The sequence below is a fragment of the Camarhynchus parvulus genome, chromosome 1A (assembly GCF_901933205.1).
Source record: "Camarhynchus parvulus chromosome 1A, STF_HiC, whole genome shotgun sequence".
In the NCBI taxonomy this organism is placed as follows: domain Eukaryota; kingdom Metazoa; phylum Chordata; class Aves; order Passeriformes; family Thraupidae; genus Camarhynchus; species Camarhynchus parvulus.
Window position 1 is genome coordinate 24576709 of NC_044586.1, and position 21936 is coordinate 24598644.

Sequence of the window (21936 nt, forward strand, 5' to 3'; positions counted from 1 at the left end):
GATTCCAATCATTTTTCACTTGATTTTTTCAACTGCCATTTTATCAAGGTTTTCTCAAAAGCACCTACTATAATCCTGAAATATTTTTATTGAGTGGCGAGTCAGTTCTACCTTCTGATGAAGTTATGAGTTTTGTACTCACATGCACCACTTTGCAGATAACCACTATGAATTTCACCTGTCACGTTTGTTTCTCAGTCAATCAGCATTGTAAAATTCTTCTCCAGTTCTTCGTATCAGCAAACTGTGACACCACTAGTTACCATTCATTTTAGACTATTTATTAATTCTGTCATACAGCACAGTCTCTGGAACTAGTCTCTGGAACTCTGAATTTATTTTTTATTCTTTAGCTGATTATTTCCTCCACGAGGACTTTCTGCTTTACTGCTTCATTTCCAAAATTTCTTGATAAGAAATCACTTGTGTTTGGATATCAAAGATAATTCACAAGAGGGCTTCCTTGTCACATGCTTGTTTGCTTACACAAAAAGCTCCAAGGCTTTCTAATGTATGATCTTTCATTAAAAAAATCTGTGACAACTTAGCTACTATAGTTACTAATTCCACTTGGGAAAGACATTCCATTAATCTGTACATTTGAATAAAGTCTTCTAGTACCATTTTTTCATTGTTGCTTAGCCATGATGGCTTTTATCTGGACTTGTTGAAATCTTGCTTCTTAACTGAGCAGTTTGCACCTGTTTCTCCAATACAGCATCTTGAAATGATCTCCATACGGTCTCCACAGTTTTAATTTTCCAAGACCCTTTCCAAAAGTTACTCTTTATAAGGTAACTCTACCTGTTTTCTCATACAACTGTTTCCTGCCTATGCAACCTCTCTGCTATTATTTTTGTTGCTGGTTAAGGCAGAACATCACAGTGACCAATTTTCGTTTCATGAACAGTCTCAGTTTACAGCCACACAACTGTAAGAGTCATAAACTGCTATTAGCCAATAAATAAAACAACTAGTCAAAAGCATTTGTCTTGTCACCAGAATTTAGAATCTTAAAAATCTATTGCTGGATACATTAATTTTAGACTTCTGCAAATTGTAGTCCAGTATTTAATATTCACTTGAGTCTTTTTGCTCCATAGCAAATTCCCCTGTGACCCCAGAGTGTTTTCTCATTGGGTAAGTTGAAAAAAGTAAACCTAATGGCTTCAATGAGAGAACTCTTAAACTGCAGTGAAAACAAAGATAACCAATTTATTTGTACTGTTTTTTTCATAAAAGGATTTTTAACACTACAATTTTGGCACAACTACACACAACCTTCTTTCCCCCTGCCTCTCTCCCACCTCCAAGAACTTCTGGAAGACTTTCAGTGCAGAACAATGGTATCACTTCTTCAATCTCACTGACAACAGCTAATGCTTAAATAAGATCCTTAGCAGAAACTATGGAACCTACCTTATCTCCATTTAACTAGCATTATTTAAAGGTAAATACTAGAAAAGGAGGAGTCTAAAACAGGGCTGAAGAGATGCTCTTATCCCTGTTTCTCCAGCTGTTTCAGAGACTGAAGACTCAGAATGCCACAGTCTGATCATTAGTAAAACAAGATTTGAGAAACCATGGTCACTAACTTCCCAGAGACTAAAACCTGAATCTTATTTAAGCTATGAAATTTCTACAGTCAGCCACATTTAAGCATACTTGGGTTAATATGGTCATAATTTAATAAAAGCTATATGGGGGGGGGGGCTGGGGAAAAGATGGGGATGAAAAAAACCCAACAAAATAATTCCATTCCCAAGATAATCTGAAACATCTCTCTTAATTACATATAAAAGAACACTGTCAACTTATTTGTAAACTATTAATCTGTTTTATTTTCAGAAGTGCAATAGTACAGCAATGACTGTCCATTATCAAAAGGAAAAAAAGCTTACGAAACTGTATTAAACAGTATACTACAAAGGACATCCATTGAGTATAACTTAGAAAAATGTTCTGCTAACTACATGAAGAGATTCCACATTTAACATCTAAAAGCATCAATCAGTTGCCATAGTTATCAAAGAAAACTTAGATAAAAACCACTGAGTTAAATGAATAAAAGCTATGTCATATAAAAACAATACATGACATGCATTTTCATTAAACTTTTCCAATACTGTCTTTCAGTGGGGAAAAAAAGTTAAAAGAGAAGATGAAGCACATTTGGATTATATGCATGTTTTCCTTATCATTTATTTGCATGCTAGAGAAAGCTGAAATACTTTCTTCCCTGTGAAAGCAGTAAATGAATGCAGTTCCTCTTCTCCCAAATCCTTCTGTTCCCTCTCTGACAATTACTCATCTTTCCTCTTTTTCTACCCACTACCTCATCCAAGTTGGCACCTAAATTTAGAGAGTATGAAAAAACCCAAAGCAAACCAACAAGAAAACAACAAACAAACCCTAAAACCAAAATCCAAAACAAATAAACAAAAAAAATCAAAATCAAACGGTCATCTTCCAGATCTGGAAGATGACCATTTTTCAGTGCAAAGTCTTTTTCCTGTGCCTTAAATACCACCCTTGAAAACTAAGACTACATAACATTATTGGTGGGTAGGATTGCCTCTTTGATTTAGAAACCTGACACTAGTGTGTCATTCTAAGAAATGAACAAAATCCCAAACTTGAATGGAAATGAACCATTTAGAAAATTCCTACCTGGAAGACTTGACTTGTTTGGCAATATCCCTTCAACAAGTTCCTCCTTCTCATCACAGGGATCGTCTTCATCAGACAGTACTAAGAAAGCCTCTTTTGGCAGACTTTCATTGCTTTCCTGCTTGGATGGTGAACCCAAACAACTGTCTATTTTCTCTTCTAAATCTGGGACTGTGTCATCCACTGGAAGCAGAGAACTTTTAGAAAAACAGCTCAGATCATCTTCAGCAGGGGCTAGTTTTTCCAGAATTGGAATAATGTCATCTGTTTCCATAGAGTCCGTATTGTCCAAGATACTTTCACTTGGCTCATCTATTGTCTTTGAAACAGTGGTTTCTGCAGGTCCTGCACTGCCTTCTTGTTTTTCCTGGTCAGCTTCCATACTGCTAGAGATGGCTGCTTCTCCAACAACCTCTTTAGCAGTTACTTCTTCAGTCCTCTTTTCACCACCAGATGAACTGGAATTAACAGGTAAATAATTTGTTTCTTCCTTTTCTTCAGAAGAGTCACTAATATCTGGTGCTAAACAGACTGGTTTACTTTCACCTTCCAATGGGATATCATTCTTTCTTTGGTCCAAATGATCTTTTTTATTATTTTCTTCATGGAAATTATCTTTACTGCTACCAACTCCATTTTCAGCCTCACATTTTACTGCAATGTCAGCATCTTTAGCTTGTTCAGGAGTAAAATTTTCTGAAGACAGCATTAGAGGTTTGGATTCTATGTCACCGGCCATGTTTCCTGCCCTACTTTCAGGGCTTTTGGTCTTGCTAATTTCATCACAAGCTGTTTTTCCTTCTTCAGAGTTAACACACAAGTCAACCATGCCATTAATTTCTTTCTTGACTTCTGTACAATCTGTATTGCTTAAAAGGGAATTTATATCAGAGTCTCCATTCTCATGTTTTCCATTCAACAGTTTCACTTCAGTTGTCTTCAACAGCTCCTCTTTAACCTTATAGACAGCTTCAAGTTGTTGCCGATCACTTACTCTCATTGTTTTTCGTGCTTTAAAGACTTTTTTCTGAGGTTCCTCTGTGCTATCCATCTTAGCCCTTAAAAAAATTCAGAAACAACTGTGAAGATAAAGATTTAACACTGTCATATTACACTGCTACTAAGAAAGACTGTAACATTTAGCACATTTTAAAGTAAACCAGCTGAAATGGTCTGACAAAAACAAAGAAACACCTGTCAACACTTAAACTTCATCTGACTTCCCAAAAACTGAATCCAAGTTTCTCTGTATGCTGCACAAACACATTTATGCAAAGGTCACAGAGGTCACACTAAGACATGCAGTAATATTCTAACTACACATTTTAGACCACCTGTCTCATAATATTCTATTAAAAATAGATATCATACTAAGGTAAGAGCCAGCAGCCTCTCTTCTCATCAAAAGGTAAAAATAAATGGAAACTGATGGATCAAGAATATTTCCATCCTTCCAAATATATTTAATTTCATAAGTTACAAGCAGAATTAATAACTGGGGTAAATGAAAGATTTTTGTATCAAATCACTTTTAAGAAAACTTCATTATATATAAAGAATTTCTCAGTGTATCATTAAGATACTTTTTTCCACATAAATACAATAGACTTTCATCATCCACATCTATACAATGGTTAAATGAACTTGGATTTTTAGTCCACTTTCATTCAGTTTACAGTAACATTTTATTAAGACTATTCGTGGATATAAAAACTATAGCTATTGGAGCACCTTGTAGAAAAACTCCCTCTTTCAAGGAAAACTGGTGGGTTTGCCCTCAACAGTTATATTCATTCCATCCACCCACACAAGTATTAAGAAAAATATAAATGTTTATAAAAAGTGTAAGAAAAATGTTAGAAAATCTATTTCCTCAAATCAAAACATGGAGTTAAATCCAGCATTACCTAGGAAGCTATAATAATTTTGTTGAAATACACTAAAATCTGATTTCATCTGTTTCCATTAAATGAAACAAATCCATAGAGATTTTTAAAATATATATTTTTTTCCCCACGTGGTCTTGCTTAATGGTCTAGTTTTAAAGGATTACGTAAGATAATGTTCGGAAGCAGAAAGCAGCTAAGAAAGTTTCTATATCCTAAATGTAACTCAACAACTAAGATTTGAATCAGCTCGTGCTAACCAATTGAAGTCTCCTGAAGCTACAAACCATCATAAAGTTACTCCCACCACTCATACAGCTTTACTAAGTTTCTCAAAAACATGCAAAAATTATATTAACAGGAATTAAAGAGAAAAATCATCAGTTATCTGAATGTGACTTTTCTGACCACAAGGACCAGATAGACAAATGTTTATAACACTGACACAGGAGAATTATTAGGCAAAGGATGCACTTTAAATACTTAGTATGATTCATTTTGTGTCAGCTCCCAATTAATTTTCATTTACAGAGCTAAGAAATGAATAAATAGATTGCATTTTGTCTATTCAGGTGGGATATAAATGACTTTAAATTTTTTTGGTAAAAGAAAGCAGGACTACTGCCAACACTAGCTCAGATCAATGACAGTTTTGTGTAACCACAAACTCAGGAGCATTTGGACAACCAAATGGGCAGGTGGAATGATTCTTCGTGGTGTCCTGTGCCAGGTGAGGAGTTGGACTCAATCCCTGTGGGTCCCTTACAACTCAGGATATTTGATAATTCTATGAACCAAGCTGTAAAATTCAGAACACAGATGCCACAGCCTCTAAAAAACAATGGCTCCACACTCTTTTGTAGCCGACCTCATCTACAAGTTTTATTTAGGCAATGCTAAGATTGCCCTGTAGCCTTCTCTTCAGCAGACTGAAGCTGCTGAGCTCCCTCAGCACCTCATCATGGGTCACATGCTTTAGCTCCTATCATTTTAGTTTGCTGGATCTTTCCTAGTTTATTTGGAATAATTTTTTGTGAAGAAATTGTTTAACATTTATCCCTAACTACAATATTCTACATTGTAAGGTAAGAATACATATTCTAAAGGACAATGTGAATGCTACTGTAAAGCCCACAATCATGACGTACCTTACATTACAATTCTAAGGCTTATTTCATACTTAGTTAATGCGACCTGACAAAAACAGGGACAAAGCACAAAGCAATTTTTTATATTTCCTTTTAACTTAGCACTGAACTTCCACTATCCTTTTTTAAAATTCTTTTCTGCAAAATAATCTAGAATCCTCAGACTCATGTTACTGATACTACTTAACAGTTTGACTCACACCTCAAGAACAGATGAACAAATTTTGACAAAAAGTTGTATCAGGTCTATTTATGAACTCGCAACAATACCATTATGATGATTTTTTTGCCATTATGACCTAGATTTTCTGAACTGCATTGTCTACTACTGCATTGCCACTAGTGGGAGCAAAATGTAACACCTACAGACACACTGATCTGAAACACCAGTCTACTTGCGTTGAAAAAAAGGTTCTCATCATAACCATTTTCAGTCAGACAACTTATGAACTCCAGGTGAGCTGTTAATGCCTTTCCAGAGCTGTCCACATGGTAAATAAAATTTCTTCATATTCCTTCAGAAGAGAATACATTTAATGCAAGTATTTTAGACCTGAAAGTACAAAAAGCACATCCCTTCTGTCTTCCCACAAACTCAGAATGGAAGGCAGACATATTCACATGATTTAAACCCCTTCATTCATATAAACCCCTACAACCAACACACATGCTGTTACAGATTTTTATCTTGTAAAGGAAATTTGGAGAAAGAAATCAGGTTTGGCTAACATTGAACAAGTCCAAGAACTCCTAATAGATGAGCCACTTATGAGAACCCTCTGGTAGCACAGTACAAGAACAGGGCCTCTGCATCAAAGTTACAGTAGGATAGTTCGATCTCCCAGACTGCAGCGTTTTCTTTTACAGGCATTACCCAGAGTTTGCAAAATATATTGCAAAATTCACAGTCTTACTTTTCCTATGACCAGAAAATACACTAGCAGATTAATGTAACATTTACACATCTTAAAATCAAATCTGTAAGTGCATCACTTGAATAACCATATAACTTAAAATAAATTAATATTTGCTGTTCTAATTTCCTTAAGTCACTAAGCAGTTTTTTATTAACATTTTTAATACAGAGTAAATACAAAGAAAATAAAGGACACTTCTTTTTAAATTTGCCAAGAAGAGCAGTCTTAAAAAAATTCAAACATCAGAATCCCTTTATACTCATGCACCCTTACTTTTTATTGAAAAAAAAGAGGATGAACAAGCTTGAATTGCTTATATATTTAAAAATTCTGTTCACTTTTTATCTTCGGATATTATCAAAAATCTAGTTAAAAACAAAGCACTAACACAGTTCTAGAAAGAACCTGTAGGAAATACAGGCTTCTCAAAATTCCATTGTTAAATGGTTATGGGAGTAACTCATGCATATTTTCCTGCTCAATCTCACAGTCTTTTGAAACCAAAGAGTATTTGCTTAAAGCTACCAAAAATATTCCATAAAAATGACTGTGACAAAATTATAAGCACAGATGAGGCAAACCAATGTTTTGGGTTCATCTTCAAAAATGATGTTTTAAAATATCTTTTAAGGGCAGACCAGTTTTTAAGCATTTCCAGCCATACCCACAAGGGAGCACAGTGCAGCCAAAGAACAGACTCACGTGAGATCTGAATGTAAAGAAAACAAATCAACTGGCAGCCAGTCCAGACAGGCTTGGTCACACCAGTGTAAGCCAGTCAGCCACCATTTAATAAATACTGGTTTCCAGTCTTTCAAAGGGGCAAGATGTATCCCTTCAAGGAGCAACAGAGCAAATGACATGGATTCAGTAATTTTATCTTCAAGTAAATTTATCAAGCTACTACTATTCTAAATTAAAGCATTTTGGTAGTCTCCCATTATAGTTAACAACATGAAGTTTAGCTATGTTTGTTAAACACCTCCCTTACCTGATGCTTGGGTGTTTTCTTTTTTTTCTCATCCTGTGACCAAGCCACAAGGAGGAAACCAATGACCCAGGCACCAAGCCAACAGAGTAGCACCTTTTATTTCAAAGAATGGCTTTTGTATGCGTCAAAACAAAATGACTCTGCATGTACAGCTACCTGTGTAAGGGTTAAATGCTGTAAATAAGGACACAGGCTTTGGGCTAACTTTTTTGGTTTTTTTAAAGGCAACAATTTTGACAGGCCAACGTACACATTGTGTTCATTTGTTTAGATACAAAAACTCCCTTTTTCATTTTAAGCTTTAAAGTCATATCTAATTAGTCATGTGAGACATGAACACATTGTTAGGCAACTCCCTCCAAAATTTAGAAATTCTTCTCACGACAAAATGTGTGCTAAATGGCACAAAACGTGCCAGTGCAGCTAGGAATGCAAGAAGATCTCTTTTCTGAGCCATTTTCCCTCTATTTCTTCATTTTTTATTATTCTTATTCTGTAAAGAGACCACAGTTCTAAAGCAAGAAAGGATTGTATTAGCTGGTATGCATCAGCCTATGATCATGTGCTCAGGTAAGCAGCCCATGAGCTGCTCAGAAAGAGAAGCCAATCAGCATGGAGCTGCCTGAATCCTGCCTAGTGACAGGCAGCAGACAAAGGGAAGGTCATGGAAAAACGAGGGGGGGGGAGTGGAGAGGGAGAAGCCGCAATCTGAACAATAGTGCATAATGGGTTTTGCATAACATCACGGGTCTAGAACAGCACCAGCAAAGGGCTCCTCGAGGGCATGCAGCACCAGCCAAATGCGCCACAACCGTAAAACGTTTGTCAAAGCACAAGAACTGCATGGAAGAAGTAAAATTCACTGATAATGAACATCAGCACTCAAATGTGCAAGCCTACTTAAAATGTATCATAGTCAAATCAAAGAAAGTGAAGCAGCAAATGGTCATGAATATTGTGTTCTAGATGGAGACTTCCAGATAATGAAAGTGGTGAATAATACCTACCTTTTAAGTAGTGATTCATAAAAAGCAGTTGTCAGTTGAAATCCTCCATAGCAATTTTGATATAAGTTGTCAGAAATTTATGAACTATTTTCAAAGAAGGAAAAAAATCTTGTTTGAGAGCTATTCTCATAAAAGACACAATTAAATAATGCACCAATAATTTGGTTTTCTACCAATAATACAAGTCTACTGATCTGGCTGAATGGAATACACACCAGCTTACTGAGCTCCACATACAACTGTGCCTTTGTTTTTAAATGTAATAAACAAAACAGATATCACATGATTATTGTATGTGCAAATAATAGCTCTTCTAGCACACCACAGACGATTTCAGTTTTTGTCCCTTTTAGGCTGAAGTTATGTTACTGTTACCTGAGAGTAGGAAGAAAAATATACCATTTTCTAAGAAAAAAATTACGTCACCATCCTGCCCTATTTCACCTAGTGCATACACAGCAGAACAAGGTGAACTGTAATTAAAACCCCCTTCGGCTCAACTGCTCCCGCCACATCCCCAAGAGCTGCGGCTCGCAGAGCGGGCAGCGAGGCACGTCCCCCTGCGGCGGAGCCCTGCAGTGGCGCGGCCGCTCCCCAGAGGGCGCCCGCGGGACCCCGACGGCCGCAGCCCGCGCGGCAACGGGACGGACTGGCAGGGCCGCCTCCCATTGGCCGAACGGAGCGGCCGCGCGGCAGCCAATCAGACGGGAGGGCCTGAAATTCCACCCAGCAACAAGCCCCACGCGGCAGACGTCGGGCGCGGGCACGAGCGCGGGGGCGCGCATTAAAGGAGCGGGATTTTCCAAAGGGCGCCATAGAAAGCCAAGGGCTTTCCGTCTGAGACCTGGAGCTGCACAACAGCGCTGACCCACGAGTACGGGTGCACAGCCGCCATAGGGAACAGGTGTTTAATGCGCAGGAGCATTGTTAGGCAATCACTGAATTCCTGCCATGTTGAATGCTGAATCAGAAAAACCTCGAGATCCAACCTGGTTAAGCATGGCATCTGGAAAACCTTCCTTTCTTCAGATCGTATGCAGTACCACTGCTTTTTTTAGTATTCCAACAGAAAATTGGTGTTTTGTCATGACTGCAGTAGGACTTCTGCCATGAAAGGAGAAGCCATTCTTCCCCGCTGTTGCAAAAAACTGCCTCCTGAAATTCAGCAAAACATTAAGGCCACATATGTATCTCTGCCTAAGAAAAACAGGCACCTACATGGTTAAAGCCTTCTTAAACCAGAGTAAACTCACAGTACAATCTCAAAGAAGTTGGTCTTGTTTATTGTCTATGTGATAGCATCAGGTTCTAACTTGAGCTATGCTCTCATCACATTGACATCACAGTAAATTAAGCACTTCTCTTGTGTCTCCTACCTCAAGAGGATAATACCCCCTCTGACACTGCCTCATTAATCTATTTCTCTTACCAAAATTGTCAGGTTTTTTTCCCCCATAATGCTTTGATGCCTTGTGGGAAAAATGAATTCCTCATGGGACAAAAATGACTGACAGGTCTGTTTACCTGGTTAAGATATTTCATCTGCTGCTGGTTTTGCAAAGTTGTTCTTGCATGTTCATCACTTTATGCCTAGATAACTGTATTCTTTGGAACATGGAAGAATGGAAAACAAGTGGAGAGTCTCTCCTACACAAATTTTACAAGCAACTCAAGTCCCTTAGAAACACCCACTATTTAGCACACAGAGGCTGATTCTCCAAGAAAAAATGTATCTTTTTCTGTATACTGAATTTTAACAGCTACTTAGGTTATTAAACTAATAAAACTGCATGACTGGAACTCAGCCAGAGCAACAAGGCTGTGATAATGTGTTTTCTTACTTCCCACAAGTGTTAGAGATTCCAGCTTTTATCAACAACTCAAAACATCAGCTTTCAATTCAGCTGTGACATCTCCAAACACTAAACAAATCCTGCTGTTTTAAACAGTGGTAACAGCAACATTCAGCTTTCTTACAGAAAGAGTTTTTTAGCACAAACTAAAACTCTAAAGAAGTTGAATTTTTTTTTAATTACAAAAAAGGATTTACGGACTGTGAAGTTGAATTTGTGCATTTAAAGATCTATTTGATGAATAATATTATACACAGTCTCAATGTTAGATTACAGTTTCATCTCCGGCATAGAATAAACAGCTTGAATTTCCTTTCCATTACCCCTGAATGAGTAGGACCTAATAATTCCAGATATGGCCAGCAACTGCCAAAACGCATCTACAACAAAAAACTTATTCAACTTTTGATATTCCAAACTTTAACCTGAACAATCTAAATTAATTGTTCATGCACATCCAGATCAAAAAATATGAGAGACTCAGTGGAAAAAGAACAATCTCAGAAAAAAGGCAAGATGTTCTGATCATGCTTAAGCTTTTCTATGCATTATAAAATACACTACTTTTCCTTTAATAAGGAAATTCTTTATAAATTTTAAATGTACGATTTTCAGTAATTCAACAGCCTGCAAATTTGACACAGTATCACTAACATATGCACATTTGCACCCCTTGTCTTCTGTTAGATAAAATGCAGAATAACACTATTGTAATGAAAAACCTGACATATTTACCCTGAACAGTCTATTGTCTAGATTAGTTCCCGTATCACATATGCAGCTAGCTGTGGCGATGTAACCTTGGAATTCCAGCTGGCAGCTCAGTGACATCAGAATTCAGAGGTGAGCTACCTGATGCTGACAGTGATCCCCAGTTACTTCTCGAATGCCACAAGAAGCAGAAGTGAAAACTTGCAACGAACGAGGCGATGCTGCACTGAAACATTACTGTTTGCCACAAATATAAGCACCTTGTACGAAGTTTTTTCGCAAAGATTGCGTTTAAAAAGCAAGTTTAAAGTGGAACTGAACCAGCAGTTGGTAAGTTGGGTGTTGGGAGGGTTTCACCTGGGGAAGACACCGTTTGTGGGCAGGGGCAGAACACCCTACCTGGCCCGCACCAGACCTGCCCCACACACAGGATGGAAGGGGCACGCTGCCAGGGCGTAAGGACACCAGCTCTTCCATAAACCAAAGCCTGGTGGGGACTCTGTGCCGGCCGGGGCAGGGAGGCTATTCCCCATTTCCCACATGAAAAGATGAGTTTTCTTTCAGTAAGTGTCTGAGGCAGGCCAAGGCAGCACTTCGTCAGCCATCTTGTCCTCTCGTCGGCTCCTTACCCGACGGGGACTGCCGGAGATTTGCATACCTGCTCGGGATTGGCTGCCGCAGAGCTGCTTTGCATACACCAAATCTGCCTGGCAACAGGCTAAAAATAGCCCGCGCTGCTGCTGGGAGCGGCCCCGCAGCGGGGCGGGAGCGCGGCGCGGCCAACGCGAGGGGCCGAGGCACGCGCAGCCACCCTAACGTGACGGCACGGGCGGGCACGGCGTACTCAGCTCCCTCAGGGTTTCCACGGGGCTTTTTGAGTGACAACAATAAAGTCTGAAGTAATTATCTTTTCAAATCAAAATAATCTGCATAGTATCTTCTTTCTCACTTTCGTTTCTAGGCAAGCTGGAACAGAAACCATCTTTCTGACTGTAATAGCCCATGTCGGTTTGGTGAGATGGCAATGGAGTAATCCACAAGACCTGCAACAAATGCCGCCTAATCCTTACAAGATGTAGACTCCCACACGAAGTTCTTGGCTCCTGAGTTACCCCTTGTTAATCACGCCTCACCAGAAACACTTGTACGATTCCTCCACTTGAAACTAAAGACCTTGTGGCATTTGGAAGGGCAAGCAGGATAAATTAAGAAAAGAACTCAGTCAACAGAGAAGGCATTTGAAGAATAAAATTTAGATACAAAATAAAGTCCATAAAACGAAAAATCTTAAAGATATTATGTACGTACATGTTCCATGATAGTAACTCCAGCAGTAATCTACATGTACATAATTTTATGACCAACCATAGTTTCATTTTCACTGAAACTGATAGCATACACTCTTCTGACTGCAGCAGAAGCAAGTAAGCAGGTTCCCACACCCTTCTATTCAACACATCCGCCCCCAGGTTTCTGTTTCCTGGAACAGGTAAAAGCAGGTGAAAGCCAACACTGTAAGGTGAATGAAGCAGCCAGTGCACACAGGACATGTACATTGTCTAACCTAGCTCTTGGGCAGCCTGAAATGTGCCATCTGATACACAAGATACACAGAAGCACTGCTAGAATGAAAAAACGGTATTTTTTCTGTCGCAATTCAATAAGGAGATCGGGGAAAAAAAGTGGCCAAAGCACGTGGTTGATCACAAAGATCACTGAAGACAGTTGGTATCTTCTGAATGACTCAACAAAACAGAATCTCAAAAATTAAACAGAAATCCCAAGTATTTGAAATTAAAAAAAAAAGAATCTGTGTATAAAAAAGCCTCCAAGTAAAATAAGGGGGAAAACCCCACCATCACCCAACAGACCAAAACACACAAATTTTCTTGTAAAAACTACAGCTCACCCAAACTTCATTACTTGTACCTAGGGTTAGGACTGTTTGTTGCCAGCATTCTTAAAGGAAAAGTAGCTTACTGCATAGATGTTAATTAGCTACTTCTAACGCATTTTACTAGAAACTGTCTCCTTCCACAAGACATTTTTTCATTTATCAGAGGCTAAATGTTTTCCAAAGGAAACTAATGTTGTGAAATGATGGGAACTAGGAAAGAAGACGCCAACCTAATATTCTATTCATTACTAGATACAGAAAAAGAAGAAAAAAAAAGGCATATTTTTAGTACCGGTAACATATTGTATTAATATGCTAAGGACCCCAGATAATGCATGTAATTCTTGTTTTTACAATGATAAACGTCGCTTCCTAATAAAGTTCTATGGCAGTCAGTTTCTTAGAATACAAAACATGCAACCAGAGTAAGACTTACTTATTCTAGTAAAAGTCTATAATGGCAGATTAAATTCACTTGGGTCAGTGGGTGGACAATTATTTTTCTGTGTTTGCTCCTAGGCAAAGATTTGTCACATCTCACATTTGTAAAGACTTGTAACAAAAATTACCCGATATGTCACCCAAAAGGTCCTTTAAATGTTTAATAAGCTAATATATAAACAACCATTGCATGGATGAGTCTTTAACTTCAGCATGTCTGGAACAAGTTCTAGAGACACAGATTTCCAGATATAATTCTTTGCTAAGCTGCCCAAGGAACAGGAAGCAGGAAGTAAATGAATCTATGATTTCTTTATGTAGTTCCAGTAACAGAAATAAATTATAAGAAAAACAGAACTAGCTTTGAAAGGGGCTTTAATGACAAAAAGTAGCCAGAGAGGGTACCAGTTCTTACTGTATTCTTCCTTTCTAGAACCTTTGACACACCCACCTACTCACCATACTTACTGCATAGACCGCAGACATATGATCTCGCTGTATACCATTTACCTGACTCATTAGGAGACCAAACGCAATAGTCTAGATTTAATTGTTACCATATAAGAGACACTCTTTTCTCATTATCACCTTGTGGCCAGACTTCTAAATTCAACACCAGTAGGAATAAGTTTTGAAATGACGCCACTCAAGTTTTAAATGGCACAGTTGTATTGACCTATATCAGTAGCACCTTAACCAACAAAGCACAGTGTGTTCATTTCTGAGATGCTTACACCTAGTGCTAACAATTCGTGTCAACTCACATACTCTGAAAAACAAAGCTACTTAAACAGAAACAAAGGAAGATGAATGAGAGTAGTGTCCTGAAAGTAACTACACAGTTGATGGGAAAATCCTTTTTTAACCAGAGTGGGGCTAAAGTTTGGCAGAAATCAGTTGGTAGGTAAAGAATCAGGAAAACACAAGACTTGTGTGTCAATATATGACAGACACTTTTTTCTTTATTTTTTCTTAACAAGGAGAACATGATTTACTGAAACAACCTCACCAAGGATGTGGCAAAATCCCCATCACTAGAAGTTTTCAAGATGCAATTGGACAGGATGCCATATAATCTCATCTAGGTTCTCTTTCCCAAGAAAGACCCGATCACATGATCTTTAAAGGCTGTTTCCAATCTAAGATATTCTGTGACCTAAGCTGTACAACTGATTTCATTACCAGAAGATCCGTATTAGCTGTCAGATATTAAAACCCCTTTAAAATGGGACTTTTAAAGGTGGTCAGATGACTACTCCACCAGTCTTCTCTGAAGGACTGTTACATCTTCAGCAACACAGCAGTAATTGCACAGTTGAGAAGGTACCTTTCAAGATAAGCCATCTTCTACTAATAAGCTAAGTCATTAAAAAACAACAACAAAACTCCCCTCTTCTTTGAATATGTTATGTACACAGACCTTTTATATACTTCATGCATTTTGCATTCATATAGATACATACAGTTGAGGAAAAGACTATCAGATGACTTATAATAAGAAAAGCCTAAAATGGTAATTAGGTTGTGAACTTGAGAATCTAGTTTTATTTGTATAGGGTTTTAAATGTAATTCTTGTATACGGAAGCTAAAAAATATATGAAACAATAAATCATCAGGCTGCAATAAGCATAAGTGAACTTATCCTTAAGGCAATTTTCTCCCAGCAAAACAAATTCATCTTGTTTCCTATCTCTGGTCAGATATGCAAAAAAATTTGTACAGCTAAAGTAAGATTGTTTCTGAAACTTAATTTCTAATTCATATAAGACATTGACTTTTATCACACCTGAAATATGAATTCCAAGCACCTCACTTCCCCTTCTTCGGTCAACCAATCGAATGAGTGGCTCATTTTGCATATTTTTCTTCAAGTAATTTTTTTTTTTACTCCTTAGTCTTCTGACACGGCAATATAAACTATTCATTCAGTAAATACTGCTGCTAAAAATATAGAGAAATATATTTAAAGACACTGCAAAGAGTAACAAGTTCGGCAGACATACAAAGTTATTTTCAGCTCTTATTTATGAATATACATAATAACAACATAGACAAACAGGATATTAAATAAAAACTGCCATGAATGTCTTTGTTTTTAGGGCAAGGTACACTGCAAGGCCCAAGAATCCCATTCTACATGGGAAAGGTTATTTTCGGAAGTCCAGACTAGGGAACACCAAGCAATGGACAAATTCTTTTAAGTGCCTGTCAAAAACATAACACCTTTTTGGATGGGTTTTTTAATTGTAAGAATTCCCATGAAAAAATCAGGATAAACTTGAAGTGCAATGCAATATAACACATTTTTTGTATAAGCTCCTCATACTACAAAACTTGATTAAAAGGAGCACTCTTAAAATTCCCACAAATTGAAACTCTTCATACATAGGTTTCAACCATCATAACCCATCTTCCACCTGCAAAATTTCATTTCAGAAGAATGTTTGAAACAGCTCACAACAACTAAGAAGTTAGATTTTAAAATATGGTGCAATGAGGAAAAATATTGAAAGCAATTTATATTATTCAGATATAATGAAACACTTTTTTCTCCTCATTCTGCAACTGCAGCCCATGCATGACTAATCCAGTATAATCCCGCATCCATTGCGAAGACAAGTCAAGGAACAGGAAAGCTGGAGTTTATTGCTACTAGAATATAAAATGTAAGACCAAAATACTTGGTAGAAAGCCTTGTTTATCTCTAGAAAAACAAAAATTTGCAAAATAAGTTTTATTGCCAGGTTTCTGTTTCCCATCCCTGACAAAGGCACTTAAAAGGTTCACCAAAATGAGGAATAAATTGGTATAAATTTCATGAAGTAATTTCTTTAGAAATCCTGCTTCAGATAGACTCACTTTACAGCAGCAGTGTATTCATCTATGGCTACCAAAGAGTACCACAGTTGCTAAGCAACATCTTAGTTTCATCTCAATTTTGATATTTGCCATTTTGGCATATTCACTGGAACCCTACTTATTCTTTAAATAACCTCATCTCATTCCAATCCTTTTATGAAAGGCAATAAAATAGATTTTTCAGAGGGGAAAAGGGGATGCGGGGGAAGCTTCCTTTTTCCTATGCTTTTCTAAGTATCTATGTGTAGATAAAATATCTTAGAATATTTGCATGTGACAAAAAACAGTCACCACAATGCCACAGAAACCCCACAGACATTCAGTAATCATCTTGCCTTTTCTGATTTTGGTTTCTCCACCTAAGTTCAGCAAGGAAGTAGAGAATTTCATACTAAAAGGAATGAAAAAAAAATCATACCACATAGCAATTAGCATATTATCTAGATTTATTCTACAATGGAGTAAAATACTACTCTGATACATGAGATTGAACCCCTTCAGTTAAAGAATGTGACATGAGCCCATACATGTTCTCCTTTTATCTTGCAAAAAAAAAAAAGAACCAATATAAATGATCTTCAGTGACACTACCAATACACAGGCATCAAGCAGCAGATTTCACAGTGGCAGGAAATGAAAAAAGACCACAAAAATCCACACAGTCAACATATTTCTGTAGATAATACTGCTATGAGGTTACTGCTCCTTGAGAGACTGCCCACACTGAGTGTCACCTAATCCAGCGGGGTTTCCTATGCAACAAGACAGCATCCTATGCCCTGGACAGCTACTCTGCACCCTTTGCATACAGTAACAATATTCAAAAGAGGCAACAAGCTTTTCAGAACTCTATCATAATATGCACCACCACTGCTATGCAGTACCATCTTAAATAGTATAGTCAATATCCATACACAGAGTCCCATTCTCTCCTGTCTTTATTAAGTAGCACTTAAGCATTAAGAAGTACTCTTCAATGTCTTCTTAAAAGGGTTGTGTTACATTAACTAAATACTGAGACATCTCCCTTTGGATTAAGTAATGATGGAGGAAGAAAGAGGAGAGGATGAAATGTTAATAATTAGGTGTAGACTCTTGTGATGAGAACTGCAAATAGCGATGTTTTTATGAAATACTAAATAAGTGGGATCATGCATGCACTTCAGGCAACAGTTCTTCAAATCATTACCTTAAAATGATCAGGGAAAAAAGCAAGTGCTTAATTACCCATTTGAAATAGGAGACGACAAACCCAATGTTACACAGAAGTCTCAAAGATGTAGAGTAAAATGCCAATTATCTAAAAGCAACCCAGCTATTGGACTTTCTCATCTTGCAGTAAGAATCTTAATAAAAGGGAGTCAATTAGCAAGTGCTGTATCACTTGAGCTGCTAAGTAGTATTTATTTTTTGTGCTGTGGGATGACCAAATGTCAACAGCCATATCTGTAACAAAATCCTAACAGAAGGAATATGAAATGTTTTCTATGAATTACAACTTGTTTTTATTATTGCAACGGATACAGATTGTTGTTACTATTACAAAGGAATATGGACTTCTAAACATAAACTGAAATTAAAATCTGTAGTCTGAAGGCATTTCTTTTCCACGTTCTCCAATGAAAGAATTAATTTTTGTGTTTCCTTATTTTCTTTGTCTAAGATCCTTGAAGAAGAAAGCAGGAAAAAGATACGCAAAGTGTTCTTTGTCCACAGCAGTCAGCAAGTTTTCACGCTAGGTTTCTTAGAGGACACAGAAGCAAAATAAAAAGGAAAATTGAAGAGATGATCCATCTAGTCAACAGATGGACCTTTGTCTTTTAGATTAAGAAGCTACAGGCCTCAAATGAGATCAACTTACACTTCCCAAAGTATTTCTTATGCCTGTTTATTAATGACCTCAATGAGGCCTGCTATTATGCAAGACGCACAAGTAATTCTGGAAGGCTTTCCTGGGTTTAAACTTCACATCAAGGATGAGAGGCTTTAATTTTTTTTCCTGATGAATTCTTTTCAAAGCTACCATAAGTCCCAGTTTGCAGTTACCCCATCACCTCTGCAGGGTTGCTGGCAGCAATTGTGTGGACTGACGTCAGCCAGCAACATTTTGTTCATGCTGACTAGTGACATCATACACACTAACTCAGTGAACTAATAAAATGCACCTCGATACATGATCTGTTTAGGACATCAGAAAAACCAGGCCTAGAGCCACCTCCAACTCCAGTGTTGCATTCCTAAGTGGAAAGGATGGAAGTGATCAAAAGCAGAACACTTTTCTTCCAGTAATGAGGTCATTGTTTTGCTTGTTAATGCAAATTTTCAAAAATAAAACAATATTATAAATTCATGAAGCATATTATACTGTGAATCCCAGTTTGATGTTCTGTGCAGAATATCAAACTAGGATTCACAGTATAATATAATACCAAAAAAAGGAGCTGCACGTTTACCTCTACTGATACATTATTTGACAATGATTTTGCCAGAACAGTATGTAAAAATTTTTTGAGCCAGAAAACAGTGGCCAGGCTGTAGTGATACTGTCCAATGCATTCATGAGTTGGTAGTACTTGGTCTGCAAAAGACACCTTCTTCAGTGAAGAGCTTACAGCACTTCTACCAAAAAAACCCACTTTATTTTACTGATTTATGAGGCGGAAAACCAGCTGATGAAGCAACAAACCAGTAATACCATTTCAGAAACACATAAGTACATAAAAATTTATACAGCTATTTTAGACTGCTTACCTTCCCAAATTTCATAAAAAATCATATGGAGGAAAGTGCATCTGCACAGTCACTCAGGGTGACCATTTACAAGAAACTTCATTTTTCTTGCCTGGAAGTTTCCCAGATGTGACCCGGAGTTACATGCCAGAAGCTGACAGTAAGAATTATACTTAAAAATGCCTCCATTGATAAAATGTATAAAAGACACAAAGGAAAGCATCTTTAATTTTGACCATTTAAGGTTTGCTCTAAGTCAACCTCCAGAAAGATTCTGCCTAGAAACCTGTAACATCAAAACGAACACTTGTCCACAGTCTGTCTCTTGCCTGGAGACCCAGCAAGCCAACATGCTTGCTTGCTTCCTGCAAAGGACAGGCTGCAGTTTCACCTCACCTAAAAAAATCAAAGGCTAGATTTCTCTTTGAATGAGTGAAGAATCATTATACATCCTTTCTTCATGTGCTGGCACATAGCATAGCTGAACTGTTTCCTGATAATTTTTCAGACATACTACAGACTCTCCTGATGAATTTGTATGCATGACCACCTCTCCCAGGCTTGCATTTGCAACCATAAAACTATTTTATTTATATAGCCCCAAGGTGAGTATCACCAGGTCATAATCATTCTTGTGCTTTTTGCCAGGACCCCTCCTAATTTTCCAGCATTGTAAAATACCAATACAGACAACAGGACTGCAACCTTTATTGAGGCATAATTCACATCATCAGCATTTAGTAACATCCAGGAACATAACTTTATAAAGAATATGACTTCCTTACTCTTTCTCTGTATGCTATAGAATCTGTCTCTCCACATTACCTGTCTATTTTGGGCTTTACCTATCTATTCTGTCTGTGTGATCCCCACTTACTTCCAGGACAGAGTATCCTGTCAAGCAAATGTGTTTTATGCTGGATGGTCTATAGATATAGAAATCTGATTTTAGGGTGCAAAGGTAACACATACAATTTAATAAATCTAATAAATGGTGTTTGGGTCCTACTAAATTATCCTGATGACTCTGTAAGAGTCAATCTTTCCATCCTCAAAGTTAACAATAAGTAACTATTTTACTAAACTCTACTTGGAGCATGATTGCAACCCTCTCCCCTTCAAAAGCTTGAAAAATCAATTTAATGTTTCATTGATACAGGATTGGGGAAGGGAAGTTGTTATTTAAGGAGTATCAATGAGTAAGTGCATTAAAGACACTGGGTATTTACACCAAGGAATTTTGTTCTAAAACAAATTAATTAGGATATCCTTTTTATAATAGTGTTTCAGCAATTAAATAATTGATTGAAATAATATTCTATTTACTGACACACTGTTAATCCTCCATGATTTTTCTCCAGACCTTTTCAAAAAGTCTTCAGGGGCTTCCACAATTCCAACCTTATACTGAGTTACTGGGAGGGACATCTCAGAATTCTCAGCCAATTCTTTTAAAACTCCTGGATGCAGATTACAAAGACCTCCTTATAACCTTTGCTAATAAATATCTATCATGGAATCTTTAGTATCTTCCTTGTAACTTCAATGCTTCAAAAACTTAAGTTGTCTACATGATCTTGTAATATAATCTCACTTCCATAAAAATAATTCTAAAATAATACCAAAATATTTACTGTGATATATCCTTTTTCTTTCACTATGATTTTGTTATCATCATCACATACATTACTGTTAGATTTCTCAATTCTTAACAAATATCACATTTGTTATTGTTTGCTTTACCAGTCAAGATTTTCCTCTCAGGAACATTTTATTTTAATCAGTTTTCTACTTTTTTCATGCCCCACTCAATGCCATTTCTCCTCTACCATACTAACACACTTCACAGAAAAGAGGGAGAGGCCCTAAACTGCTTCCTTCATATAACAATGAAAGCAAGACTGGTTCTAACGGAATTTGACATTTATGGAAAACTTTATAGGCGTTAAAGGTTTCTAGTGTAATTTATGTAGGGAAATGTACCATACACCTGTGTTTGTAATCTCTCTCAGACACGCCCATTTTTTACTTTTTGTAGTCTGGACACGCAGACTACAAAATATATATATAAGCGGACAAGCAAAATTCTGTCCATGTAAAATCTTAAGTTAGCACTAAAAAGTTACCCAAGGTTTCAAAGTGCATGAGCTGTCTACAAACTGCAACTCATTGGGCCCGTACTGTAGGCATGCAGCATTTTTCTCTGCCATATGAATGGGAAAGTTCACCTTTCTCTATTACTGTTAAATTCTCCCCTCTGCAATATCAAGCAGTTACGGTTCTCCTGCCTAGCATGTTTACCCTATCAGCCTTAATTCCCAGGCCATTTCAGAATGCCTCCAATACTTTCAATATCTATCACTGTCATTTAAGGCTTTTATAATTTATAATAATAATAATTATTTATCTACTTACTTTGTCCTTCTACCTCTTTATTGTCATTCTCTTTAATTAATCTTATTTTTCCTTCAAGCAAAACAGGCCTGTCTACTACCAGTTCCACATCCCTATCGTGAGCTGATGTCTGCCTTTAAGTGGCCATGTTCTGTTGGCTTGTTAATGCATCTCCAGTTGTCTCTTTTCTCTAGGTCAGTGACCATACTTTCAAATAATTTTCTCTTACTATCTCTCCAGTCTTTCAGGTTGTCATTACTTTCACTTGTAAAATAGAAACAACACAAATGTATTTGTGCAGAACCAGCACGTCTGCCCTGTGCAGCCATTTCATGCACTACATGCATAACCACAATAGAGCATATTATGTAATTAACAATACTTCAATTCTGTTAAAATTTTCTGCTTTAAGGTAAGGTTATTGTCTTCTC

At 37.2% G+C, this 21936-nt stretch overlaps 1 protein-coding gene across 6 annotated transcripts in view; it reads right to left on the bottom strand.

Annotated features, from left to right (window-relative positions):
• The window catches only part of ATF7IP (activating transcription factor 7 interacting protein), an 84567-nt gene that overhangs the window by 44109 nt on the left and 18522 nt on the right, over positions 1 to 21936 (bottom strand). For 5 of the 6 annotated variants that reach the window (XM_030960725.1, XM_030960720.1, XM_030960722.1 and 2 more), the window contains one exon: positions 2671 to 3728. In XM_030960725.1, the coding sequence (XP_030816585.1) occupies positions 2671 to 3721 (1051 nt within the window). In that variant the 5' untranslated portion in view covers positions 3722 to 3728. Of the gene's footprint in view, positions 1 to 2670; positions 3729 to 8619; positions 8704 to 8994; positions 18741 to 21936 lie in introns of those variants that run through there. The other variant, XM_030960724.1, reaches the window with a different exon arrangement.